This window comes from Bos grunniens, chromosome 3 (genome assembly GCF_055505025.1).
Source record: "Bos grunniens cultivar Pamir isolate PY7600 chromosome 3, Bosgru_T2T1.0, whole genome shotgun sequence".
NCBI lineage: Eukaryota > Metazoa > Chordata > Mammalia > Artiodactyla > Bovidae > Bos > Bos grunniens.
In genome coordinates this window covers 8,139,990-8,156,745 of record NC_141167.1, presented here as the reverse complement: position 1 = coordinate 8,156,745, position 16,756 = coordinate 8,139,990, and the positions used below count along the sequence as shown (strand labels likewise).

Genomic DNA, 16,756 nt, shown 5'->3' with positions numbered 1-16,756 from the left:
GCTGGACAGGAAGAGCATGGAGCTGAAGTTCTGCTAAGTCTGAGGCATACGACAAACACCTCAGGCTTTCCACTGAGATTCTAGAAGGGTCCCGTCTTAGGTCAGGGATTGATAAACTTTTCTGTAAAGGGCCAGACAGTAATATTTTAGGCTTTGTCGGCTAAGAGGCAAACCTGAGCATCTTTTTAAACGTTAACTGTTTGAAAGTGTAAAGACAATTTTTAGGTGGGGGTTGTACAAAATAGGGCAGCAATCCTAGTCTGCCCATGCTTGCTAACCTCTGCCTTAAGAGGGAGGACCATGCAGGCCCCAGGACTAACAGCTACTCCCTACGACTGTCAGCTAAACTATAACAGATCCACCCTACCAAAGCCCCAGATGAAGGTTCCACAGGATCAAGGTGATTACAAGTTACTTAAGGGTCTGTTAGATTATAATGAAAAACTCTTACAATCCACAGCCTCTAAAACACATCTTCCACAATGTCCAACAAGCAATATAAGAGTATATGGCGTGCAAAGAAATAGGACAATGTGATTCATAATAAAGAGATAAGACAGTCAATTCACAAGAGACAAAAAAGTGAATATAGACCCAGAAATAATCCCGATGTTATAATAGTAAAGTTATTGAAATACATAAATTTATAGGAAAGGATGTACAGAGTAGGTTCAAATGCGGAATTTCAGCAAAGAAACAGGCATTTTTAAAAGACCTAAGTCAAAAATCTACAGCTGAATAAGACAACTGAAACAAAAAAATTCACTGGCTGGGGTTGATAGAAGACTGGATACAGCAGAAGACAGGTCAATGGAAATTACCCAAATTGGAGCCAAGGGGGAAAAAAACCCCCACAAAACCCTACGAGAATATCTACGACCAGTGAGGAAATACTGAATAGCCAATATGTATGTAACTGTACGTTTTGAAGAAGAGAGAGATAGTAGAGCAGAAAAATAAATTGAAAATGGCCAAAACTGAAGAAAGAGTTCAAGCCTCAGATATAAAAAAACTTAGGAGATACAAAGCAAACAAACACAAAGAATGCCATACCAAGACACATTATTGTTAAACTGCTAAAGACCAAAGATAAAGAAATGATCTTAAAAGTAAACAGAAAAAAAGACATGTTACATTTAAGTGACACTGACTTCTCAGTCAAAATAAAGGAAGCCAGAACATAATAAAGTGACATTTTAAAGTGCCGAAAAAAACCAATAAAAACTATTAACCTAAAATTCTACACCCAGCAAGAATGCCATTAAAAAAAAATGAAAGCAAAATAAAAATACCAGACAAACAAAAACTGAGAATATTTTTGCCCGCAGTTCTAGATGCCTAGAAAAACACTACAGGAAGATCTCTAGGCTGAAGGGAAAGGATATTAGGTGTAAACTTGGACATGCAAGAAGGAACAATAAACACCAGAATGGGTAAAATAAAACATGATTTTTTTCATTAATGTCTTTAAAAGTCATTTAAATGTTTAAAGGAAACATACATACAAACACATGGTGTATTTACAAATAACGGTAAGATACAAGACAACAGCAGAAAAGGATGAGTAGGAAAATGGAATTATACTACTATAAGCCTCTTACGTGGTACATGAAGTGTTACACTATTGGTCTGTACATTACAATACTAACTTATGTATAGTGCAATACCTACAATAAAAAATTAAAGAACTACAGCCAAAAAGTCAACAGAGGAGACAAAAATAAAACATTAAAAATTACTTGATTAATTCAAAAGGCAAGAAAGAAAAAAAAGGAACAAAGAATAAAGGAGGCAAATAAAAATCAAATGGCTAGATGATGAATTCAACTCAACTATATAAATGGATACATTAAAAATAAATGGACTGAACATTCTAATTAAAAGGGAGACTATCAAACTCTATTATTTGATAGAAAACAGATGAACAAAAGAGAAAAACAAATACAAAGCTGTTTCTTTGAAAAGGTTAATAACCTTGATAAACTCATAGCAAGCCTGATGAAAAAGAAATCTAAAAAACACAAATTACCAATATCATAAATGAAATAGGGTCCTATAGGTCCTACAGATATTAAAAGGATAATATGGTAGTATTTCAAACAACTTTATGCTAACAAATTTGACACTTTAAGAGGTTAAATTCCTTAAAAATCACAATTTTCCAAAATCAACAAAAACCAACTTCATACTGTTTACAATAGACACACTTGCATTAGAAAGCTTGGTGCAAAGTAGGTAATAATACCAAACAAAGTAGATTTGAAGGTAAGGACCATGACTCAGACGGTAAAGAATCCACCTGCAATGCAGGAGACCTAGATTCAATCCCTGGGTCAGGAAGATCCTCTGGAGAAGGCAATGGTTACCCACTCTAGTATTCTCGCCTGGAGAATCCCACAGATGGAGGAGCCTGGCGGGTCGGGCTAGTCCATGGGTCACAAAAAGTCGGACACGATTGGGCAATGGAGCATAAATTAGCGTTTAGAAGGAAATCATGATTTAAAAGCATGTTTTAAAAAACAACTGAGATACCAACCCAAGAAGCTAGAGAAGGATGATTAAATTAAATCCCAGAGGTGAAAGGGAAGAAATAACTAAAAACAGAAATCAATGAAGTTGAAAACTTCATGAAGTAGAAAATAAAGGTAAAAGTTGTTTTTTGAAAAGCTGTTTTATAAAAATTTGATAAGCCCTAAAGAGTCTTATGAAAAAAGTGAGCAAACACAAACTTCTAATTTCAGGAATGAAAATGAAGAACTTTAGGTCCTACAGACACTAAAAAAGATAATATGAGATATTCTGAACAACTTCATGCCAATAAATTTGACACCATATATAAAAGGACAAATTCTTTTAAAAATACAATTTTCTAAGACAATCCAAGAAGTAATAAAAATGTAAGTAACTCTACAAACAAATTAAAACTATAATATAAAAAACTTCCCATAAAAACATTTCAGGTCTAACTAGCTTTATCAAACATTTAAGAAATAATAATCTACCTCAGAAAAATTCTTTTCAAGAATATAAAAAAGTGAGAATTTCCCAATTTGTTTTGAGTCCTCCCTAACTTTGATATGGAAAAGGAAACGGCAACCCACTCCAGTATTCATGCCTGGAAAATCCCATGGACCAAGGAGCCTGGTGGGCTACAATCCATGGGGTCGCAAAGAGTTGGACATGACTGAGTGACTTCTGTGTGTGTGTAACTCTTGATAATAAAACCTGACAAAGATACTACAAAAAAGGAAGTTAAAGACTCATGTCTCTCATAAACATAGGCACAAAATCTTAATAAAATATGAGCCAAATATTTGCCATTTCCTTCTCCAGGGGATCTTCCCAACCCAGAAATTGAACCCGGGTCTCCTGCATTGCAGGCAGACTCTTTACTTACTGAGCTGCAAGGGAAGCCCAACATAAACAACAGAGATACATACAACTATGTCATGATCAAATGTGATTTATCCCAGAAATGTGAGATTTGCTTTAACATTGAAAAAAGTCAAAAGAATTCACTACATTAACAGAGTAAAAGAAAAGAGCCCTGTGGTCACATCAATAAATGTAAACAAACAGCATTTGATAATCTCCAACCTCTATTCAAGATACAACTATCAGCTGCTTGTAACACACCCAAAGGAATCTGGGTTCACTGAGACAAGGGGCACAAAACTTGTGGCCTTCCTATGACCAAATACTCTCTACATGTCCTCTGCACTTCATGTGGCTGTTGGGCAGGACCAGTGGGACAAGGTTCAATATTGGAAGGAAAGCTGCAATATTTAGTGGGGAAGTTTGCTACTTAAGAGTCTGTCCAGCCCATGAATGCATGGGCCATGAGTGGTCACAGAAATATAAAGGCTTTGAAAGAGAGAGAGATTTCAACTATTTATGCCATTCTGGAAAAGGCAAAACTATGGATACAATAAAAAGATTAGTGGTTGCTAGGAGTCTGGAAGTGAGGGGAGATGAATACACAGAATACAATTTTTTAGTGCAGTGGAAATACTTTGTATGACATTATTACAATGGATATATGTCATTATACATTTTTTTTCCAAACGAACAGAATGTAGTACTACTTACTTCATTAGAATGAATCCTAAGATGAACTATGGACTTTGGTGATTACAACACATCAATAGGGTTCATCCTTGGTTTAGGAAAAACAAGCTAACCAACCAACCACCCTGATGAATGATGTTGATAACACCTATGCATGTTGTGGGGAAGGGGAATATGGGAAATTTCTGTACCTTCTTACTAATTTTGTTGTAAACTGCTCAATAAACTTAATATACAGATAAGTATAGATATTCTGTATGTATGTGTTTACTGGACTGTGATGTAAAATGTACTTTTTAGGTCAAAAAAGTTTGCAAGCCACTGTAGTTAAGTTATATTGGCAAATAAAAGCACAAATTAGCTTCAAGGAAAAAAAGAGATAAACTACCAGTCAACTATGAGTAAAAGCTAACTTCCTCAAACTTATGAAGAATATTTTTATTTAAAAACAAAACAATAAAGCCCCTGCACAGCTGATAACATACTTAATAGTAAAATACTGAAACACTGATCCAATCATTTTGATTGAAAACCTAAGGCTGTCCATGAACTCAGGGTCAATAACTTCATTTATGAACTGCGGTCTAATTAAAAGATGAACTTAAACACGGACTGAAGCACGTAAGCACCTTGCTTCTACAAGAAATAGCTCCAAATGTTTACTAAGTGTTTTGTTGCTTTGCTTGTTTTCAGTCAAGTTTTTGTCTCAATTCTGGCATTACCAGCTTTTGCTCATCTTACAGTTGAGGAAACCAGACTGCCAAGTTTAGTAAAATTGTGTGTCAAAGAAAGATCAAGTGAAATGTGGATGAATGCCAGAAGACATTTCTGTAAGTAAGATGATAAGCCTTAGAATATGAACTTTGCATATACACAATGGAGTATTACTCAGCTATAAAAAGGAACGCATTTGAGTCAGTTCTAATGAGGTGGATGAAACATAGCCTATTATACAGAGTGAAGTAAGTCAGAAAGAGAAACACCAATACTGTATATTAATGTATATATATGGAATTTAGACAGACCGTAATGACGATCTATGCAAGGCAGCAAAAGAGACATAGATGTGAAGACCAGACTTTTGGACTCTATGAGAGAAGGTGAGCGTGGGATGATTTGAGAGAACAGCATTGAAATATGTATATTACCACATGTAAGAGAGATGACCTGTGCAAGTTCAATGCCTGAAGCAGGGCACTCAAAGCTGGTGCTCTGGAACAACCCAGAGGGATAGAATGGGGAGAGACAGGGGACGGGGGTTTAGGATAGGGGACACATGTGTACCCATGGCTGATTCATGTTGATGTATGGCAAAAACCACCACAATATTGTAAAGTAATTATCCTCCAATTTAAATTAATTAATTAAAAAAAAAAGAATATGAACTTGGTGACATTTTTTGCTGTTGTGATTAAAAGCCCATTCTCTATTCTTCTCTTTCTTAATTCTTGATTCTATGATAAATTACTAAGTCATTTAACTGAATTTTAACCATTAAGAAAAATATTAATTCTATTTCTACCTAATTTAAATTTCCTTCTGCAAAGAAATTCATGTTGCCAAGATCACAATAAAATTTCTTGGGGATGGAACTTTCTAGAAGGATGTCATGAATACCTTTCGCAGTGGTCCATACTGTTTTCGGTACTTCTTATTCCAAGATATTCCTATCTTCTTCAAGAGTTTCTGGCCCAGCTGATCAACGGGAATTAGATTACTCTCCTCCTTATGAAAGAAAGAAAAGTCATTTAAGAAAATCTGATTAGATTTAAGTGCAATGCTTAGGAGTTCAAGGGACCAACAGGATTAATAAATGGGCCTGTAACACCAAACAAGTAGGTGGATTAACCAAAATTATTTAAAAATCAAAAGCTTTTTAAAATAGATTAAGCCTAAGTTTAGAAAACTTGAATTTTGCCACTTTCTATGTGGTAACGTTTAAACATTTCAAGAGCAATATCCAAAGTGTATTTAGAGATTTGGTAAATTTCTGATATTATGTGGGATTTTTAGAAGAAATACTTTCATGCAAAAAAAAACTACTGGTCTCTTCTGAATGTTCTGAATTATAAACAACTTCTAAAAGGGGGTAAGAAGTGACTATTTTGAGCTGAAATCTGTCCCCTTACCACAAAAATTCATATGTTGAATTCCTACCTCTCAAAATTTTAACTGATTATATTTGGATAGGGCAGTTAAAGAAATGACTAAGTTAAAATGAGGCCTTAAGGGTGGGCCCTTATCCAATCAAGCATCCTTATAAGAAAGGAAATTTGGACCCACAGAGACACCAGGGATGCACATGAACACAGGAAAGGCCATATGAGGACACAGCAAGAGCCAAGCAGAGAAGCCTCAGAAGAAACCAGATCTGCAGACACCTTGTCCAGCCTGAGAACTATGAGAAAGCAAATTTCTGTTAATTAAGACACCGGTCTGTGGGATTTTATTATGTCACATTACTTTGCTAACAAAGGTCCGTCTAGTCAAGGCTATGGTTTTTCCAGTGGTCATGTATGGATGTGAGAGTTGGACTGTGAAGAAAGCTGATCGCCAAAGAATTGATGCTTTTGAACTGTGGTGTTGGAGAAGACTCTTGAGAGTCCCTTGGACTGCAAGGAGATCCAACCAGTCCATCCTAAAGGACATCAGTCCTGGGTGTTCATTGGAAAGACTGATGCTGAGGCTGAAACTCCAGTACTTTGGCCACCTCATGTGAAGAGCTGACTCACTGGAAAAGACCCTGATGCTGGGAGGGATTGGGGGCAGGAGGAGAAGGGGACGACAGAGGATGAGATGGCTGGATGGCATCACTGACTCGATGGACATGAGTTTGAGTAAACTCTGGGAGTTGGTGATGGACAGGGAAGCCTGGCGTGCTGCGATTCATGGGGTCGCAAAGAGTTGGACACGATTGAGTGACTGAACTGAACTAGCAGACTAAGACAGTAGCCATAGACCAATATTCAGCCTAGGTCCCTAGAAAGAAACTGAGAAAAAAATGTTCATTAAGAATGAATGAATAAATGAAAAGAGACTACCATCTTTACAACAGGGTACGTGATAAACATTAAAAGTCATACACTTATGATATTATACATGTTGATATATGGCAAAACCAATACAATATTGTAAAGTTAAAAAAAAACAAGTCATATACTTGAGGTATTATCAGTACAGAATGAAAAAGGGGACATAACTTCAGGTCCTAAAGACATTAGAAGAATAATATGGGAAAACAGTAAATTCCAAAGAAGTATATATAGTATATCCCAATTCTATTTAAAGTAACCACCCAAAGAAATCTTGTAACCCAATCCTAACATATCTATACAAACACAAAGGAAATAAAATGCAAAGAATATATATCATAGTGTTAACAGTAACCAAACATTTGGTTTAAACTTATTTTCTTTATATACTTTCAATTTTTTCCCCTCAAAATTTCTACCATTCATAAGTATTTCTTTTATAATCAGAAAGCCTCTAATAAAATTTTTTTTTCAATAGACAGAGAATTTCCCCCAAAGACTATGAATAGTAACAATATCACTTCTACCAACTAAATCATATAGCTGATATATACATAAACACAAACATAAACATATACTCTACCTGTAATAAAATTGCTTTTAGAATCATCAATGGATCATCAACCTCCTCTTTATTCTGAATATCTTCCAAATTCACATCTGGTTTACTTTTGTCCTCCTAAAGAAGGAAAACAATAAAAAAAAAAGTTTCTATCACTAATCTCTTAGTAATTAGCAAAACAGGAATATTTGTGCCTCGGAGGTTTCAAGATGAGGAAATGATGATAAAAACATCATACTAACTTGTACGTGCTTTGGAATCAGGAAGTCTGGCTTTGAATTTCAACTGTGGTTGAATAATCCTGGACAAATTACCTAATCTCTCTAGCATTTCTATAAATTGGGATTGTGAGGTAAATAATGCTTCTAGCACAGTGATCCCCAGCCTGGACACTCCCTTGGTCTCTTTCTTTCAGAGTTTTATTTAAGTTTCATTATGCAGGCACAACTGACTGAATCATTGGCCCTTGGTGACCCATCATTGGTCCCCGGTGGCTCAGGGGTAAAAGAATCTGCTTGCAACACAGGAGACATGAGTTCGATCCCTGGGTCAAGAAGATCTCCTGCAGGAGGGCATGCATCCTGTATTCTTGTCTGGGAAATCCCATGGTCAGAGGAGCCTGTCAGGCTGCCGTACATGGGGTCGCAAAGAGTCAGACATGACTGCAGCAATGAGCACACACCACCAAACTCAATCTCCAGCCCCTGGTCCCTCCGTGGTCAGGGGAAGGGGCTGAAGGTTCTAACCTTCTAACCATGTGATTGGTCCCTCTGGTGACCAGCCCTCACCCTGCAGGTAACTTCATTAGCATAACCTCAGGTATGGTTGAAAGGGGATCATTATGAACAAGAAAAGACAACCTTATCACTGGGGAAATCTCAAGGAGCTCTAAGCCAGGAATCCAGGACAAAGATCAAATGTATATATTTTTATTATACCACACAAATAGATCCCAGCAAAAAGCTAGAAACCTGAAAGGGCTATGCTCTAAATATAAGCATGATCTACAAACAAACCCCACTCCTCAACAAAGGACAATGAGAAACTTGTGTGCTTTCACCCTGATACTAGATGGAGGTGGAAATACACTCCCTTTAAAAATCTATAATCACAAACAGGTCCTCATGTGAGTTTGTGGCCCAAATTCATACTATTTGCATGGCTCTAAAACACAGATCTTATCTTCAAGGTATTAAAGGTTGGAGGTGACCACAGGCATGTGGTAGAGTCAGACACACATCTTTCATGGAGGGTACTTTTAACTCAGGCTTCCAATCACTCCTAAACCATATTCTTAAAAAACAAACAGCCAACCAAGTCTACAGCCTAAAACAACAAAATCATGAGGAAACAGAGTCAGCAGATATCCAAAGACCCACGGTCTTCAGATACTGCAATTTTCAGGTAGAGAATAATAAAATAGTGTGTTTAAGATGTTTAAAGACATTCACAGGTTTCCCAGGTGGCCCTAGTGGTAAAGAAACCGCCTGCCAATGTAGGAGACATGAGACATTGGTTCAATTCCTGGGCTGGGAAGATCCCTTGGAGAAGGAAATGGCAACCCCCTCCAGTATTCTTGCCTGGAGAATCCCATGGACAGAGGAGCTTGGCGGGCTACAGTCCATGGGGTTGCACAGAGTTGGACACAACTGAAGTGACTTAGCATGCAAAGACATTCATGGCTAAGAAACAAGAGATTTAAAAATGGCAGGAGGGGAGAGGTAGGCTGGCATCATCCAGGATGTGACACTGGTGCAGGGGGCATGTGGCCTGGGCCGAGTCCTCCTGCACTCTGCTGGTGCCCAACCTTGGTCTTATGAGGACAGGCTGGTCCTACAAGCACCAGTCCTGGGGCTGACTCGTGAAAGTTACTGAAAAGCCTCCTTTGTCCCACATCCTCAAATGTTCAAAGTGATATCAACCATCAATGAAAGGAAAGCCCCCCACTTCGGAAGGCCTAAGTCAGGCTCCTCTTCATAGCCAGATCTAGGGCCACATTCTGAATAGTTAATGACCTCCATGCAAGCAGGAAGAGCTCATCTTCTAGCTGGGCTGAGAGAACTGAAATGTTGGCTTTCACCCAAGGAACATTATATGAGACAGGTCATTTAAAGGTGTTCCTTGAAGATGGCACCTAGCAGGGAAACTTGCAAGGGAAGAAGAAATCACCAAACTGAAAGCAGAAGAAACAATACCTGCCTGTGTTTACAGTATCTGGAGTCCTTTGTCTCTCGGCATAAGAGATCTCTCAGGATAATGGTAGTAAACAGAGAAGCAGTGTCCAGCAGGTATACCTACTGAAGCTGAAACTCTTAAAGCATGCATCATTATTTGAACACCATAAAGCTCTAGATGAAAAGCTAGTGATTCTTAAAGAGTGGAATAATAAAAAAAGATAAATGTGATGCTTCACAGAAGCCATGAATTAGGAAATATACAGGCAGAGACAGAAAGCAATCTTCTGATTGCTCTTTAAGTTTCAGAAGACCCTGCTAAAGTACCAGAACTTCAGACCAGAGAAGCAGTGTAGAGAGCCAAGCCAAGTGAAAGCGCGCCTGCCTGCCCCTTTGCGTCGTATAAAGGAGCTGAGAGAAGAGCCTGATGCTGCCGTCATTTCCCAAGAAATGAACACGGAATTGTAGAGATGTCCAAGGGAGAACAACTCAAAAGGAAGATATGGAAGAATCATTCCTTTTGAGCTACCTCACCGCACAGTGTGAAGCTTACCTCTGTGCATGATGTCAATGATAAACTTAAAAAGGAAACTGGAAATAAATACTTTATGCATCAAAAGACTGAGGATAAATCCTGCCCACTACAGAAGTGCCTGAAATCTGACACTGGCTGAGCAAGACTGAGGAGGGCCTGTGGCCAGCATGGAGGACAGCAGAGACACAGCCCCGAGGCAGAAGCAGAACTGCATGGAAGGCAGGAGCACTTTCTAAGGCTGAAGAGAGACAGGACAACATCGGAAACAAAGGCTACCACAGAAACATAAGTGGAAGGAGAAAACCAGGAACTACAGTGGACTAGGCAAAGGGAAAAAAAAATGAACTATATAATAACTATTTATAAGACCTGTTCACAAGCTTCTATAAAGATCTAACAAAAGGTTCAACCTCATCTTCTGGAGAGAATGAAATAAAGTTAATGCAATTGTTTGAAAGTGGGGGGGCGCAGGGGAGAACAGCTGCTTGGAGAGTAAGATTCACTTATCATGGGGCCTGGAAGACAGCAGTGTGAAGGAAGGTAAGAGGTTAAGAATCAGCCACTAAGGGTGGAACATGGAGGGCAGAACTAGACAGAGAAGGTAAGACGTGCGTCACTCTATCTGACTAAAATGTGCCCAACGAGCTAGTGTCTTGGCAAATAGGCACATGCATTCGAGAGATGCGTGTATGGCTTCCTAGACCCCAAACTGGATAAACCCAGTTCTAGAAATAAAAGACATGGGAGGTTAAGGATAGGAAAGAGTGAAACAAAACTGTCTTTTTTCCAAAAGCAAGATGGTTGATTATAAAGTCAATGTACTAACAAGATAACTGTATTTCAATATACCAGCTACGAGCAGTCCAAAAACTACACAGAATAGACACAGTGCCATAGAACATCTCCCTGGTCAGTATTTTCCCAACAGAACAGTTAGACTTTAAATATCCAAACTTTACAAAGCGTAAGTCTCTCTCCGTACATTCTACGTATAACCAACAGAGCATCAGAAACACAGGGAGATGTTCTGAAAAGCAAAGTGAATGTCAACAAAGGGAACATGGCATTTTTCAATACTGCTGGCACTCAGAGGGCTTCCCAGGTGGCTCAGTGGTAAACAGTCCACCTGCCAATGCAGGAGACGCAGGAGACCCAGGTTCAATCGCTTGGTCAAGAAGATCCCTTGAAAAGGACATCGCAGCCCATTCCAGGATTCTTGCCCGAGAAATTACACAGACAGAGGAGCCTGGCTAGCCTATGGGGTTGCAAAGAGTTGGACACGACTAAGCATGTACACATGCATGCACAGCACTCAGAGAAGCTATGTTACCTTGAGTGGAGCAATTATTCATTCATCACAGTATTAATTGTTTGACAATCAGGAAGGTATGTCTGAAGCATGCCACATCCTAACATGATGGGTTAGAACTTACATTATTGGTGTTTTAGTTACATTTTAGGAAACTGGTTGAGAGTTTGGGGCTAGCATGTAATATATTACAATTTTTTCCACTGCAAATAACTGGAACTGGACTCCTGATGAGTGCTTTATTTTCTAGAGAAAATTATATAACTTTTTTTAGACGACACTAAAGAAGTTCTAAAACCAAAAAGATGTATATTATTTACACATGTAGATTCAAAACCCTACTACTTTTATGTGTATATATGTGTGAGAATATTGACAAGGTGACTCTAGAAATGTTCAGAAAACCATAAAAACCAAAACACTCCTGAAGAATAACAACACATAGAGAGACTTGCCCTACCAGATAATAAGACTTACTAATACAGCTACGGAAATTAATAGTGTAGCATTTGCCTAGGAATAGGAAAACAAGGAACAACAACAACAAAAACAGAATACAGAGCCCCAACATGGACTTAAATAAAAATAACAATTAATATAACAGAACTAGCATTGTAGATTGGTGGGGAAAGAATGGAATATTAAATAAATGGTACTGGGAAACTGGGTTCCCAGACAGAATAAACATCATGCCATTCACAGCAAAGCATTTCAGGAAGACTGAAGTCTCATTTGTAAAACACAAAGACAATACAGAAGGATCATCTTTGTTTGGTGCCATGAAAGACAAAGAAAGCTGAGGAATGGTTATTGATTAAAGGAGACCAAAGGGCTTCCCTGGTGGCTCAGATGGTAAAGAACCTGCCTGCTAACACAGGAGACGCAAGAGACACAGCGTTCGATCCCTGGGTCGGAAAGATCCACTGGAGTAGGAAATGGCAACCCACTCCAGTATTTTTGCCTGGAAAATCCCATGGACAGAGGAGTCTGGCAGGTTACAGTCCATGGGGTTGCAAAGAGTCCGACATGACTGAGTACCTAACACTTTCACTTTTCAAGACATGCTAATTAAATATAATGCATGTTCCTGGACTTGACACTACAGTGGGAAGAAAATGCTATAATGGATTTGGATGAAACCCGTTAAATCTGATTATAAAATCTATATTAGATAATAAATAGTATTGTATCAGTATTAAAGTTCTTGATTTTGATCTACGCTTATGTAAGAGAATGTCCTGGTTCTCTGGAGATAAACACGGAGGAATTTAGGGGTAAAGAGGCTCATGAAACTTCAAGTGGTTCAGCATTAATAATGATGTTAACTCTGTGTGTGTGTGTGTGTTTGTATACAGAGGATGGACTTACAGAAATTTGGCAAAATGTTAACAACTGGAGAACCTAGGTGAAGAGCAAATAAGAGGTGTCTAAAAAATTTAAACTTCTATCTGTATTAACTTTTAATGCCTTTAAGAGTTTTCCACAGAGTGAACATATAAGAAATGACCAAAAAATAGCCTCACCAAAATAATAAGGCTAGAAAACAGTTGCAAAGATACTCTTAAACTAATTTCTATACTTACTTGAAACTGCCAGTTTCCCAAATGATCGACATCTTTAATATACACGTGATAATGTCCTCCATAGCAACCACCTTTGTGTATAATAACTGAGAAGAGGTCATACATATATTCCAAGTCATCTAATTCACTCTACAAGAAAGAACATAAACATTGTTATAGTTTACATAAGACAAAGATATATATAATGAAAAGGGAAAGAAGAATTTCAACTATTAAAATCAGTAAGAAACATCACTGGTTATTATTATTATTATTTAGGGTAAATTAACATAAATTTGAATAATCAGTTTTAAATTTTGAAACGCGTAATTCTTTGACTGAAAATACCAGTCATACTACACCAACCAAATTCTACCTGAGTTGAACATAAAAACATATATTCAATCAAGATGTGATTTTTATGTACTTTGGCTTAAATCATGGAAGTCCACATTATAACACAAGACATATCACCCTATCAGTGAGTGAGAGAGCATTTTAGCAAGAGAAAATCGTCTCATATTATACCTATTACACTGGTTTATAAAGGAGTTCTTTAGCAGTTGAATATATTTTAACAAGACTGTTATGTGCCTCAAAGTCAGAGCTATATCTACTATGCATTACCCCTCCAGACACTTCAGTCCTCTGCATAAAACAGGAATTTAGTAATTATGAATACTAGCTGGTTTTGTGTAGAGGCAGTTTAGTGGAATGAAAAGTTCTTTTTTTCAGTTATCAAATGTGTGATCAATCTTCTCTACAAGCAATGTGTTCTATAACTGTATAATTATGAAAACCTATGTATGCATGCTCAGTCATGTCTGACTGTGTGACCCCATTGACTGTAGCCCACCAGGCTTGTCTGTCCATGGAATTTTCCAGGCAAGAATACTGAGGTGTGTTCCCATTTCCTACTTCAGGTATGAACACCTACATGGGCATTAAAAAACAAAACCTACTTTAGGTTAAAAGATACTTGGCATATGTGATGCTACTTGGGAAGTGTCAATTATTTAGGGAACTTATTTTCTTAAATTATACTTTTTAAGTGAGCAGCAGTTTTTAAATGTCATTTTTCAAATGTCTGGTTCAGGCAAAAACCAAGAGAGATGTAAACAAAGATGATAATGATTTTCATTAATATAGAAATCAAAAAGCAAAATTACTGTGAATTTCTTAGATGCTCAATGTCTTGCTTTTTTCAGTTTTGTTATTTCAACATATGTTAAAATCATGTGACAAACTACTTTTTGTAAAAGGACAAAAATTTTTCTATATTTGATAATGGAAGTTAACTAAACCTACTGAGGTAATCGTTTCATATTATTTGTAAACCAAGCCATCATTCTGTACACCTTAAACTTATACAAGTGATGTGGGTCAATTATTTCTCAATAAAACTGAGACAGGGAGAAATAAGTCAATTATTTAAAAATGAATTTTTTTTTCAGACAGCAAATAGGAGCAGGGAAAAGTACCCTGGAAAACCTGTTTATTCTGTGTATGCTGGTAATAGGCTCAGAGCCAAGACATTAGAACCTTTCAATGGAAATTAGTATAATTATAAAACCCAAAAGCTCGGTAACTAGGCTGAGGAAGGTCCACCGGGATTTAAAACCATTTAGAAAAAGATTACTTTGATACAAAGAAACTCTATAGCTGGCTAATTAATCTTCTGGTCTCAAACATATAAAGAATGGTTTTTAACAAGAAATGCATCAGTCTCATCACTCTGATCTTAGCATGTATAGCAACGGAACAGGAAATATTTTTAAACAGCTTATAAAGTAGGCTGATTATGTAATTAATTTGTTTTTAAACATTTTTTCCCCATGTCTTAAGGATTACAAATTCTACACTAGTGACATTCCAATTTCTCATTCGCTTTCTAAATGTGTAATTCATTTTTGCATCTAAAGTAAACTAGATCCAAATAGAACATCCTACTGAATGTTAATTTTTCCTATTGCAGGGTCTTTTCTAATTCTATTCTTAAACTTTCATTTCAAAGATTTTTCAAGGAGAGTTAAGGGGAAAAAAAAACAAACTAGAAATAAATCCATACTTGGAAATTAAAAAGGACTGTAATAAACTAGTGGTTCTCAACCAGGAGCAATTTTACCCACCTTTCCTCTCCTCAGGAGACACAGACATTCGGCAAAGTCTGAAGACATTTTTGTCACTTCTGGGCACAGAAGCGGGAGATGCTACTGTCATCTACTAGGCAGAGGCCAGGGATGTTGCTTAACATCCTAAAATACATGCACAATCCCACCACAACAGAGAATTACGCAATTCTAAACATTAAGGGGGGCTGCCCAGGTGGTGTGGTGGTAGAGAATCCAGCCGCCAATGCAGGAGACATAAGAGACGCTGGCTGGATTCCTGGATGAGGAGGATCCCCTGGAGGAGGGCATGGCAACCCACTCCAGTGTTCTTGCCTGGCAAACTCCGTGGACAGAGGAGCCTGGCAGGCTACAGTCTTTGGAACCACAAAGAGTTGGACACGACTGAGCAACTGAGCACACAAATTTTAACAGTGCCAAGGCTGAGAGACTGCACTAAGCAAACTGCAAATCAGGTCAACAAAACATTCCCTTTAGAGGGGAAAAGAAAGAATTTCAAAACAGAATAGTTCAAACCTGTTCACAAAAAGGCTTGAGATTGATCCGGAGAGGGAATGTATAACAGCTTGTTTCCTTGTATCGTTCACACTTCACAAAATCAAAATTAAATCTTAATAATGAAATTGTAAGAAAGGGAGGCAGCTTACGTAATTTGGCCGACTGTCAAAAGAAAAAAAATGTAAATTTTAAAAGCTGAATTATATAAAAGAATAACACTTCATAAGGTATAAAAAGGCAACCTATGACACAGTTTTAAGAGAAATGTCCTTAAGTCACATAAACTAATCATTGTGGATTCAACACAGCTCTTGACATAAACTCATCTATTTTAGTGCTAAAAGTTGACATTGCTCACTTATGCTTACACCTAAAAATTTACAGTGCACGTGTATATTTTAATGTTGCTATCCTAAATAAAATTAAAGCTATCTGATGAGGGTGCTTCCTCCCAAAGAGTGCTTCTTTCCTGCCTGAGCCCTGACCTTTCACCTTCCCCCTCAGTCACTGACTTGACTTTACACAGCTCTTATTTACTGAAGAGCTGGAGCTCTATCACCTTCGACCTAGGGACTGTTTCAACGGATCCAAATCCTTTAAATTATATGAAAATATTATGTGTATTTGTGTGTATTTTTCTGGGGAGAAGATCCACAGCTTTCATTAGACTTTCAAAAGGACTCTAACTTCCCAAACACTGAGATCCATTGACTGGGGTTTTTTCTAGTTACTGTCCTTAAAAAGCAGATAATAAAATATTTTTTATTTTAATGCCTTGCTTTAAAACAAAACACTATATTGAGCTGCTCTTTATTTTAAAGGCATGAAGTGAAAGTGAAGTAGCTCAGTCATGTTTGACTCTTTGCGAGCCCATGGACTGTAGCCTA

General features: G+C 37.5%; 1 protein-coding gene and 1 pseudogene across 40 annotated transcripts in view; one reads left to right on the top strand and one right to left on the bottom strand.

Annotated features, from left to right (window-relative positions):
• The window catches only part of USP40 (ubiquitin specific peptidase 40), an 89,594-nt gene that overhangs the window by 60,302 nt on the left and 12,536 nt on the right, over window positions 1–16,756 (bottom strand). For all 40 annotated transcript variants that reach the window (XR_015155213.1, XR_015155215.1, XR_015155221.1 and 37 more), the window contains 4 exons: window positions 15,888–16,031; window positions 13,264–13,392; window positions 7,684–7,779; window positions 5,686–5,793 (listed from right to left, as the gene is read on the bottom strand). Coding sequence is in view for 7 of the 40 variants with exons in the window: in XM_086377238.1 (XP_086233364.1) it covers window positions 5,686–5,793; window positions 7,684–7,779; window positions 13,264–13,392; window positions 15,888–16,031 (477 nt within the window). In the remaining 33 variants the exon portion in view is untranslated. The remainder of the gene's footprint in view (window positions 1–5,685; window positions 5,794–7,683; window positions 7,780–13,263; window positions 13,393–15,887; window positions 16,032–16,756) is intronic.
• Window positions 3,623–3,710, top strand: LOC147374931 (small nucleolar RNA SNORA11; annotated as a pseudogene).